Source organism: Spodoptera frugiperda, chromosome 25 (assembly GCF_023101765.2).
Source record: "Spodoptera frugiperda isolate SF20-4 chromosome 25, AGI-APGP_CSIRO_Sfru_2.0, whole genome shotgun sequence".
In the NCBI taxonomy this organism is placed as follows: Eukaryota; Metazoa; Arthropoda; class Insecta; order Lepidoptera; family Noctuidae; genus Spodoptera; species Spodoptera frugiperda.
In genome coordinates, this window is record NC_064236.1 from 11,419,024 (window position 1) to 11,432,022 (window position 12,999).

A 12,999-nucleotide genomic window follows, 5' to 3' on the forward strand; every position below is an offset into this window, starting at 1 on the left:
GGCATTACAAACAACAGTTGCAACACTAACTCGCACACTCAGAGTCATTTAATGGTTACTTAACCCAGTCCTTAGCAGTTGTTTTCCATACAAAATCGTTACTCAAGAATAGTTTAAGTAAGCATTAAATGACTCTGAGTGTGGCAGTTAGACACAAGAGATAATTAAATCATAAAAGTGAAGAACTAAAAAACACTTTCATATTTACTTGAAAACAATTTTCCTTTGGCATCGAGCGAGGTTCTTTAAAATCGAGTACTTTCGATCGGAACTAAGTAGACAGATGCTTCTTGAACTCAAGTTATTGCAATGAAGCTCAATATAAATATTAGTATTCAATCGCACAATATTGGAAAAACTACTAATTGGATTTTTCCACTCGTGTAAAAACATTGACCTTCATATTTCTTTGAAATCAATACTTCAAAGCAAAATGCAAAATAAACCTAATTAAATCTCAAAGCCATTCCTATGTAAGAAATGCATTTACACTAATCAAACGCTAATTAATAAGTTCCTCGGAAACTTGTGTATATTAGCAAAATATGTGTTTCATTCCTGCCTTTGTAACAAACCTTGACATTTTCTCTACAAGTATATGCAAACATAATCCCGGTTTAACTGTACATATCGTGTTATTAAAAAGGCTATGTAACCTTCATATTATTGATAAACACTATGTTCGCATCATGATCTTTATAACCATTTACGATTTTGTTTGGTACTCACAAAACTTGCTATTTATTAGACCAGATTTATTTCGTTGCGTCGTATTTATTACCACTACCATATAGGCACCACTAGATAAAAGGAATCTTGTGGAATATCGATAATGAGCAATCGCAGCCGCCCATGAACAGCCGAGATACCAAAGGCGTTACAAGTGCGTTGCCGACCATTGGGGGTTAGGAATTTAAGGGTTGTCGGGGAATTGGGAAGATTGGGAATGGGTGATTGCGTAATACTCAGATATATTTAATCATTACTTAAACTATGCCTTAGTAACGATTTTATTCCGAAAACAATTGCGATGGACTGGATTAAGTAACCATTACATGACTCTGAGTAAGGCGATTAGACATCAGTAACTAAGGGGGCTTACTCTTAAATCCGATTCCAATCGATTGACATTGGTATTGAGAAATTTCGTGCTTTTGAGTAGCACACAGTAGCGGCCATTGCAGCCGTATTGCGTGGATATTGAATGAACTAAATGGTATTGAGTTTGGCTTTATATTCCGTACTCTGTATGCTATTAACAGCTACGATTGGGGTTGTATAGTTTTGTCATGGAATAATTATTGAAATTTTATTGGTTAAAATTAGATTGACAATGAAATTTGTTTCAAGAGTAAGGTCCCAATTGACCCTTATAATGCATAAGCATTCAGGTACTCCAGTATGCGACTACATGGTTTCGGGTAGGAGTTTACGAAAGAAAAAGATTTTATTTTATGTTTATCTTTTATGTTTTACAGAATAATTTCATCGAGCATTCCTTTAAACAACGTTTGGGTTACCCAATATTTATTCAACAATAGTGTAGCGGTGACGGTGTGTATATAAAGTTCGGTATCCGGCGAGACGGAGCTCATCCCAGCCCGGTTTGCGGCGACCGCTGCACCGGGAAACTCTATTAAATTAGAACTGCTCGGTTTTACTGACTTGATAACCCGGCAACTTGCCTACGACGAGGTGAAAATGTAATCTAGGTGTCTCGTATCATTTAATTAAACGTAGTTAAAAGCACATTTGTTGTAATACATTTTGTATACTTCAAGTATTTATAGTTCCCCGCGTATAACACTTAATGAACACAGTGCAGCGGACCAATTACTGACTTCCTTGAACTAGTGTTAGCGTTTCCAGGTAATTCACTTTCAAATTTATTTCTGTATATGTAATTTACAGTGCATATTTTTATTTCAAATACTAATCAATTCAACCAATTTCTCGGACAGGACGCTATTAGGTTTTCCTAAGAGTTAACGAAAAAACTTTTCGCGCAGTCGACGAATATGTACAAGTCGTTCAATTTCGATAAATTCAATCGTCGAATCAGACTTGGAAGGGCAGCAGTCTGGAAACTTCGCAACATCTTCTTATCCAGCATACCTCAGGGCCTCAAGACAATTTTATAACCTTTGTGTGTGTGTGTGTATGTGTGTGTATAACCAGTGATAATCTATGGGACTGAAACGTAGTCTCACTATAAGTCTCATAGGGAAGCTCAAGGTCAACGTCAGCGTGTTATAGAATCGGCTTTTTTTTGAGGGGCGAAAATCATCTAATGACTTCTCCCGCCTTGGGCGAGGCGAGAGGGAGTGTCAGACTCTTACTGACTAAAAACCACCCCGTTCCTACTCCTGCTTTTCGAGCTGGAGCCCAGGTAAACCCGCTAGGTAGTCCGCAGCTCCGGATTAGGCATCAGCCCTACTGGGGCTATGCTTGATATTTTTTGCATGATCGAGTCAGGAATGAGGAGATCCGTAAACGAAGTAAAGTCGCCGAGACAGCTTAGTGGATTAGCAAGCTGAAGTGGTAATGGGCAAGGCACATAGCTCGAAGAACTGAGCTGGGGTAGGGAGGTTTACCAGTGAAAGTCACGTACTGGCAAGACGCATTACGTCCATCTACAAGGTGAACCGATGCCCTGATTGAGGTCGCAGGGAGCCGCTAGATGCAGGCGCTTCCAACCCGCCTATAAGGGAGGCTATATAATTAAATGTAAATACTTGTAGTTGTGAAATAGTCCAGAGAGGGCTTAAGGTGAGGCTGACACCCAACGTTTAAACAAACCTAAAGTATCATTCTTAGAAGAAATAGTTTTAAATAGCCCTGTCCTATTGCATAACAGCAGTATTAAAAATGTTTAAAAATATACGCCTACACTTTTAACCTTCTCGTTAGCTGAGTGAATTTAAATTTTTTCAACGTAAAATTTTCTGCTCTGTGGCCAACAAAGTTCGTGCTAATACAGAAGTAGCTGTAAGTGTTCTCAAAGAAATAAACGCTTTAACTTTGACAAGTTACCGTCTTGTACTTAAGACAGTGCTGCACTTTTAACAAGTAGGTAGTATAGGACCTACTGCAAACTACAGCGGAGAATATTCATGGTCAAAGAAAGTTTTTGTGCTAACGTCCAGCGTGGACCTCGCTCTACCAGAATATAATATACGAAGTAGGTCTTTCCAAGGTCATCCTCCGTTTGAATTTATTTGCTAAACCTATATGCATCACTACTTGATTATCAAGAAGTTTTATGATAGTGTGATAAGTATTAACTTATCACATAATATGTAAGTATGTCTGTAGGCTGATTTTTACCATTGTAAACAGAAATTATTATTAGTATTTTCCCTGAAAACGAAAACCACAACTTCATGAAACTACACTATAATACTTTTCAAACTCTTTCCTTACTACACACATAATTAACGGAACAGAATGTATACGAGTATGTATCAATCACTCACGTCGAGCTTAAAAATTCATAGAGCTGCATATCGATTAGATGTGGCCTATCGTCGGCCCTAATGAAACACCTTTAACTTATTCACGCAGATGTCCTATTTCGTTCCTAAGCCATCATCGCATAATGCGACTAAAATTAGCCACAGAATCACGACTCGAGTCGAGTGCCGCAGGCCTTCTTTATTTTTATACTAACAAGGCTAAAGAAAAGTGTCTCGAGCAAAGGAAAGCGGTAAATTAAAAGATGAAGCCTATTAGGTACAAAATATGCTTCATTTTCCACTGAGCAACTTTATCTCATCGATTTTAGTCGACTTTTAGAGATAATTATGAATGAACTAGTTCATGTTCATGAGGGTGTTTTAATAGACAATGAGGTATCAATCATACAATATAGAGTAATTATAAAATAACATCAGATTTGTTATTCCGAAAGGGGTACAAAGCGGCTCGTGTTGTGGGGTGTCGAGGGAGGCGCTGTGCTATTTAACTGGCTATAGGCTCAATGCTATTGCTGGTAACTTTCAACCAAAAACTGTTTAATTACTTTTCGGCTGGTAAGTGGAGCTAGGACTTTAATATCCTCAGAAGTCAAACTAGTTACCATTCAACCAGCGTCTCTTTAATATTTAGTTCTTTTTACTCCACAATATACTCTATAAACTCTCTGGACACTATAAAACTATATAAACCACAAATATAATGATATTTCTATAATCTGAACAGGAACTAGGTGAAGGCTAGGGATATAGGTACTAACTATTCTCCCCTTCTGTGCACAGTATTCAATTTTGGAAGCTCGTTACACGTTAAGTAAGGGTCGGTTCATTATGCAGTCGATCGATTTATCGCCACACTCAAAAAAATACCGGGATCGATATTTTTCTTAGCGTGTAAACACTATAGTACGGGAGTTGGTTTTTAGCAAATTTTGGTGTTCTCCTAGTAGAGGCGCTATGACCATTTTTATAATGGCAACCTTATTAATACATACATATACATACACAAACATAGTTTAATCTTTATAATATATTTTTCACCTGGTTGACAGATCAGTGAAGGTCGTACTTGCGTGGGATCTTAGAATATCTTTTTTTTATGGAAGACGTATTACCTGATGGTAAGCAATCGCTGCCACCCATAGACACCTAATACACCAGAGGCGTTACAAGTGCGTTGCCGGCCTTTAGGGGGTTGGGAATTTAAGGGTTGTTGGGAAATCGGGGATTGGAAAGATTGGGGAGGGAGCAATTGGGCCTCCGGTAACCTCACTGACACAACGAAACACAACGCAAGCGTTGTTTCACGTCGGTTTTCAGTGAGGCCATGGTATCACTCCGGTCGAGCCGGCCCATTCGTGCCGAAGCATGGCTCTCTCACACTTAAACATCTTATGTTATCTGTATCTGTATTTCAGCATAGTGTGAACGGGGCCTAAGACATAGCTATTGACAATGACAATGAATGGATTGACACAACTAGCTAATGGAATGTAGGCCATCAATGCACCTGCAGCTTCCACGACGAAATTCCGAGAACTGATCAATGTGTGCGCTACAATCCTAATTACTAAATGTGCTTAACATTGTGTCTAGTTGATAATTGGTAGATCGACATAGACACATGAATTAAATTGGAAATGAGAGGTCAGATACATAGCACTGTTTACAAGGTTTTGACCTTGACATATATACTCAAATTCAATACTCAATTCTTTATTGCATTCCACAATATAGGCTTAGGTGGTAAACATTTGGTAGGTAACAATAGTGAACCCTGTCGGGCACAGCAAACTTTAAAATATATTTTTTTACTAACTTTTGGGGGTACCAAAAATGGGGTCCTAGCTTTTATTTTTTAAAGATGACCTCTCTAACGAACCGAAATACCCGCATGAAGAAACCCTCCGGCACCCACACAAGTCCTTTTAATTAATGGAAATAAAATATTATCTTCCGTATGAATTTCGAACCACAAATGCGTAGCTACTAATGATTCGTACCCAAAAATCGACTGAAACGACGGACGACACTTCAGGCTTTTTAAAAGCATTTTTTATAGTATAAGCTGATAAACGAGCAGACAGATCACCTAATGGTAAGCAATCACTGCCGCCCATGGACACCCGAAACACCAAAGACGTTACACTTGTAACGCCTGCCTTTTGGGGGTTAGGAATTCAAGGGTTGTTGGGGAATCGGGAATTGGGCAGGGGGGTGACTGGGCCTCCGGTAACCTCACAACGAAACATAACGCAAACGTTGTTTCACGACGATTTTCTGTAAGGCCGTGGGTGGTATCACTCCGGTCGAAGGGGTATCAATCGTGCCGAAGCATGGCCCTCCCACAGTTATACCATAGACTTTAAGCCATGTTTCGACACAAATAGGTAAGCCAGCTTAACCGCAATTATTTATATGCCGCCTCACAGAAAACCAGCGTAAAGCAACTTTTCTGTTGTGTTGGCCTTGTGAATGAGGCTGCTAGAAACCCCAACATTCATCTTCCCATACCCGATCTCCAAATCTCTATTACTTTTTTATAAGGGGGGAAAATCATCCAATGACTTCTCCCGCTTGGGCGAGGCGATAGGGAGTTTCAGACTCTTACTGGCTAAACACCACCCTGCTTCTGCCCTTCGCGCCGGAGCGTCGGTAAGCCCGCTAGGTAGTCCGCAGCTCCGGAAATCTCTAATTCCTATAGCCTAAAATGCCGCCAACGCACTCCTCTGGTGTTGCGGGTGTCCATAGGTAGTGCCGATAGCTTACCGCTTACCATCAGATAATCAACGCCGACCGTAGGCCACTAAATAAAAAAAAAGAATAAAAAAAAGTTTAGCAGACATTATTCAAATATCCATTGTAGAAATCTCATGCAACTACTCCGGCCGTGAGCGGCTCGGCAGTGATTTAGTGTGGAGTGCTACTGCCTGAATATCTGTCTGAATATTGTGTGAATTGGCTCTGAAATATCCAACGAAACACTCGGCTAGGTACGTGCGATACCATTTCATGAATACGTGTTTGATTTTACAAACTATTATAACAAAGCGAAGCTTAAAAGATCTGTTTGTGGTGTATTTATTTTTAACCCAAGAGTTTTGAATGAATATGTTTATTTTCCGCAGTCATTTCATTTATTGATTTAGTTTAATTATACTTATTGTACAATAGTGTGTGTTACATATCCACATAGTCATTACTTACTTAATAATTACTGATATACCAATACTTGTTTACTAAATAAAATAGGTATACACAAGGTTAACATTAACGCAATTGATTTTTTTAACAGCAAAAATTTCATACATATGCTTCGCGAGTGGAGCCTAATTGCATTATTATTGACACGCAGGTGTTCCGATATTTTAAACATAATTAAATTTCCAGTTTCCGCCCATTCGTTTGTGTCAAACCACATCATCATCATCAAATTTCACGATAATAAAATAACATATTATCGGAAAATACATTAGTCGAGCAAACACGAGTCAAACTATTTAAATAATCAGAAACAATCGTCATACATGTACTGTCATGCGTCAAATCATAAAATATCTGTATACCAAAGTAATTAATTGATTGACATTTCATACGAGCTAAAATTCATTTCAATTCAATACCCATTACATCCGAGAGTCCAAACTAACCAATTTCGGTAAAACGGATTACTGATTTCATGACGGAGGTATAAATTGAATTACGCAAAGCTTTCATCTCGCCACGTGTATGTTAACTTGATTCAATATTCACTCAATTATTGGTGCATTTTGTATTATAATACTAAAGGTTAAGGTCAACAAATAAAGAATTCAATGATAAAACATTATTTTCGTCGAGTAGGGCTTAAATGGCAATCTGGTGATCATTACTGAAAAGTTCAAAGAAAGAGGCCATTCACTTTTTCCTCCAATCCAACAAACTTTATTATACGTCAAAGAGTAACAATTTAACTTGAATAAATGGGTCGCGGAGTGGTTAGCAGCGCGCTGTTACAAGTTCTTAAGTCTTATCTTGATAAAATGCAAATCGCTACCTGAAAACATGTCGTCGCTATGGTCATTAAGGAGTTAATATCGGTCAATAACAACCCGGCCACGTGACGGAAATATGAACAAGCATATTCTATAAATAGCAGGATTTTTGTTTGCTTAGATAAACATTTCCATATTCCTGAGTACCATAGCCGTAGGTGTCTCTTACAAGATCAGATTCCCTGATGTCCCTGAGATCTGGTGTCTGATTAAAGCTTGGGAAGCCGTCGGTTAGGTCGGTATCCGGTGGATCTACCTGGGATGAGGCGTGACCTTCTCTTGAAGTAGAAAGTGTTAGAAGATTAATTTCACCTCATTCCTTCGACACAGTTAAGGCGCTTAGATAGATTTTAGAAACCGTAAAAATACCTTATCGTTCACGGTCACCGTCTAAGCTAAAGTAAACGTTAAATCTTCAACGCCAATGTCAATGTCGATGAAGATTTCACGTTCTGACGTGTCTCCATTCTTAACAGCACAAGATAGTTTTGCGAAATTGGTCGAAAACATTTGCGTTCTTCTATATCACTGCATAACTTTCAATATAAAAATGAATCGTAAAATACGAAAATCCGACAGGAATTCGAACCATGTGTTGTAATTCGGTAAACAATAGGTTCGCGATCGGGGAAGGACAAAGAATAGTTTTATAAATAAAACGGGAATCGGGAATGGGCATTGTTCTAGTAAAACCATTGTGGGCTGGTTTATTTTTTTAAATCACGAAAATAAATTCATTGCCCAATAAATATAACTTAGGCATTAAATCGATTCTGTTGACATTTGTTATAGCCATTGAATATACTTTAGAAAATACTAGTTTTAGCATTCAAATACTGCCATGTCAATATTCTACGCGGAAGAAGTCGCGAGCAGAAGCTAGTAAATAACAATAATTTGTTGAAATTGGTTCCGAAAGCCGTATTCGAGGCCGATGTACAAATGCTTGTTATTTGTCAATAAGTGTAATACTTGAAAATGCCAAATCTATATCACATCGTTAAATGATGAGTGTAGTGGTAGTGTGTCAATCGTTATTCCGGTATTAAACAAATACAGACAGGAGCTGTAAAGAGGCCAATTAGCAAAGCAAAAGTGTCACTGTTAATAGTTCAACTCATTATTGCAGAATAAATCTGTCGACGCCTAGTATCTCTTAGAGCACTCATGTCCAGAAATAGCCCTTATCTCTATTTTCCACTCCTGTATTTTCAATGTCACGTGCATAAGGTTTATGCAATAGGTGACGTATAATAATAAACTTCAACTAAGACCTTGTGTAAGCTTTGAGATTCAATCTGTGCTAGAGCGCTACAATGTTTAATAATAGATAATGTTGGCATATAATAAAAGGTTTTTTTTTAATGTGACAAGCCCGCCACTACCTCCCACACTGCTGCAACTCCTGTAAGGGTCTACAGTGGATACAACCATGAAAACATCGGAACCATGAATGACTGTCTTGAATCCCGCTACGAAATTAATCAGAAGATATTATTAGAGGAGAAGAAAAAGAAAATAATAGTTTCCACTTCCCAAAATAAAAGGTTGCATAATAATAAGTTCATAAGACTTACAATAAAATTCCAGATCCGCAAACATTGAGTCAGTCTATCACAGCCGACTACCTGCTTTAATAACCAAATAGCTACACATTGAACCCTAGGTCAGGTCAGCGGGCACCGACCTCCGATCTCATTCACAATGTGCACGCTATTAAATGTGACTTCGTGTTGTTATCGTTATAGGAAATATTTACCTACATTTCGAGGAAACTGTTACCGTTTTTAGGTGGTTTTAGGTACCCTTCTAACCAGCTAATAAGTATGTAATTATATAGGTACCTATTTACTTGATAGAACAATGACTGTTGCTGTGCCGCGATAGATTCAAACAGTGGGACAAAAACTACTATTTTTCAATTGAAATTAACGATACAAAGGGGAGTCTCGAATTTCAGGGATGTATAGTTTCCCAGCTTGAGAAAGCACGTCAAGCATTCGGGCGCCGTTGTCATACAAATATTTGATGTCAATGGTTATCAATCGTTTTTAACTTTTTATAAAATAACATATGTATGTACAGTTGCGTAATTCGTAGCTTCAGTTGAACAAGCTTCAAATTAAAATGATTTTTTTACAATCGGATTGCAGCACATTCTAAATAAACGCCACTCGTGTTGTTATCCGATTAGTCTCCGATTGACAGTATTTTAGTATTTTGTTGCAATTTTATTTCAGTGAAATAGATTACGGTTTTCAAAAGGATAAAAGGATAGTTTGATATAGGCATAGTTTGTTTTGTTTCATATATTAACCCTTAAACTAAAATTTCTTAAACATTTTAATGTTATTTTTGTATTTATTATGATCCCAGAGGAGTGAAAAAAATTATGGAAAAAATCTGTATTACAGTTTTCGAAAACCTGTGTACTTCAGAGAGTACATTGCCAATTATAGTGTAAACTACGTTTGTACTACGTGTAGCACAGCCAATATATCACTAATACTCATTTTGTTAATTTATTACTTTATTTATAAAAAAATCATCACAAACAAATAGTATGAAATTGATCATCAGTCACGTTCATACTCTGTAAGATTAATCGAGGTGGAATTGCAACTTGATTCCCCCTAGTCCTTTAAATCATCGAATCACAAGACTCGGCGAAAACCGCTTCATGGTAGATTTCCCACCCACTCGCACCAAGCGCTTTGTTTCAAACGAACTGCTAGAGAGTGAAATTCTTTGCCGATCTGTGTTTCCTTGGGTATAACCTGGGTGTCTTCAAAGTCCGAGTTAGGTCTATGGGCAGACGTGCTCCATTAGGCCGCATCATTACGAACAGGCGAGATAGCAGCCAAAGTCAACCCATCAAACGTAAAAAAAAAACTCAACTTTTGTTAGTATAAATATAAAATATAGAAATAAAATACATATTACACTATGCATTTGGCAATTACTTCGTGTATACCAAAGTCTATTTCGTACTGTGGCAACGGAAATACATACTTTGATTCTAGCTTATAATATTGTTATTACGTAAAGTAGAGCAATAATATCGAATATTTTATGTTACTTGTTAGGCCCCCTTGTGCCTACTAAAGAAAACAATAAAAACCTTACCCGGGTCGCAGAGACACCAGACCGTTTCGACAAAAATTTGAATTTGACAAATTATTTTCGATTTTATCACAATTTACAATAAATTTCTACCAAGATTGACAATTATTGCTACTTATTTAATATAAAAAATTTAGGTTTTTTAAAATATTTAGGCATTAGATTTTTTAGTTTGTATTTGTGGAGTACAGTGCCAATATAATTAAAAAACATGTTAAAATCTGTACTCACCAATACAGCTAATGCGTACTAGAGTCTAGTACCCAAATGGAATCTCTATATATAAAAATCAATTGCCTATTTAGTCTCGCTAAAACTCGAGAACGGCTGGAGCGATTTGGTAAATTTTGGTCTTGAATTAGTTGTGGAAGTCCAGGGAAGGTTTAAAAGGTGAGAAATAAATGTTTAGAGGCGGTACAAAGTTTGTCGGGTCAGCTAGTATGGAAATAATTATATAGATGATACATACGCGCCAGTCCGTTCTTGTCCTACGTTCTTGAGTGTGTCAAGCATCAAAATGGCATGTTTGCGGTCCTCGAGGAGAGTGTCGCGCTTCTCACTGTTCAGAGCTAAAGCCATCATCAACCTGCCCGACTGGTAACGTTGTTCTTTCAACCTGAAAAATGCATTAGCAGTACCGTAGCCAACACAATAAATTCAAATGCAAAGTAGATGGTACACTCAATTTAAATATGTAAAGCACCTGGCGAAAGGTTACTCGTAGCTTCAGAATAAAAGAAACACGTTAAATGATTTGTTCACGCAGAAACTGAACATTAAAGTGGCACCAATGAGTTTTGCCACCATAATCTCTTGTAAAAGCGGGTCGACATGCCTATTTAGTTTAGCTAAACCATCGAACAATGTTGTTTTCAAATGTTAACCTATGTTACCTCGACAATTAGGTAAGTACAATAGATACGAGGTTTAAAGCAGTAATTATTAGGCTATCCTGGCGAACACAGCAAATCGTCACAAATTAAACGGCTTAATTTGACAATTTGCTGTATACACATAACACTTTAATATAATATGTATGCAGTGATAATATGGAGTGTAGCAAAGTTACAACGTCATCGAGACTTGAATGAGAAATGTGAAAGTGGGCCTTTTATTTTGAGACGAGTATAATAAATGCACATAAGTGGTATATCGCAAGGAAAATTATTACTAGACTGCGACACTGAAAAGCCTTTACTCAAACCATTATACGTACATAACAGTAACCGCTTCCACTACAGCTATAGGGAAAAATGAAGGTTGGCAGTTTCTCACATTCTTGAAACTTCATACAAATGTCGCAATTCTCATTTTATTATAGCTTTCGTGAGATATTCTAAATTACTTATTATGCTATCGGCTTACTCGCGTAACTGTTTGACGAGGAACTCGACCAGTTTCAGGCCGCGGCGATCGCCGCGCTGCTACTCGCAATAAGTACACATTGAACCCTACGTCGTGTGTCGCGGAATGGTGCTCATGTATGAGCCTCTAGCATAGCTTGAAACTTCTAGTTCCTCGTCAAACAGCTACGTAAGTAAGTCGAGTCGATAACATAGTAATTAATTCTCATTTTACCACTGGATTCACTTACCTTAGGAGTATTTGATCAAACGAAGAAACTAGAGTAGCTTTTTGTAAACGTTTGCAAATCCTCATGACTTCATCGAGTTCCCAATGTATGGAATGTTGACTGCCAACGTCTTCATCTTCATACAAGTCGTCCAGGTTCGTGATTTCCTATTAACACAAATGTATTGTGTCTGGTAAACCACTATACATAACTTTGCACGCAAATCAAACTTTGACGCACCTCACAAATAAATAATGCTCGCTCGAAACATTCGCGTTAGCAGATCATTAAGGATTTAGAGGCATCGAGAGAGAAGGGCAGTCGTGGGAAAGCTGACTTTTCTACTCGTACTACCTACACATTATGCCAAATTATATTTATAATATTTATGTACATTCGTATTATGTAACTATCATGTTTGACGCTCTGATCTAGATTGACTCTCGAAGACTGTCAACACTCACTGTAGGTTATACTATAATATGTAGGAATCACGCAGTAGATTGTTAATTGAATTAAACTCTAAATCTGGTTGTACTAACTAAACACTGTGTATAAACGACAAATTCACTGTCGGTACAGTCGTGGTCAATTAGTTAGTACCTGTCTATCACTCCTGTAACTATCATATTGAAACAATTAATAAACACGATCAAAAGGTTAATAATATCGCGACAAAGTTATTTTATTATAGTCAACCAGTAGTTCAAAAAGTTAAGACGATTTAGTCTCTGTGAATATTCATTCTAAGATTTCTAACCGATTACAGTTACTGTCAATAACTATAAGATAACTT

At 37.5% G+C, this 12,999-nt stretch overlaps 1 protein-coding gene across 1 annotated transcript in view; it reads right to left on the bottom strand.

Moving 5' to 3' along the window:
- Positions 1-12,999, bottom strand: part of LOC118268219 (uncharacterized) — a 50,911-nt gene that overhangs the window by 23,548 nt on the left and 14,364 nt on the right. Inside the window, exons 6-7 of the mRNA XM_035582606.2 lie at positions 12,225-12,370; positions 11,100-11,246 (exon numbers count right to left, since the gene is read on the bottom strand). Coding sequence (XP_035438499.2) covers positions 11,100-11,246; positions 12,225-12,370 — 293 coding nt within the window. The remainder of the gene's footprint in view (positions 1-11,099; positions 11,247-12,224; positions 12,371-12,999) is intronic.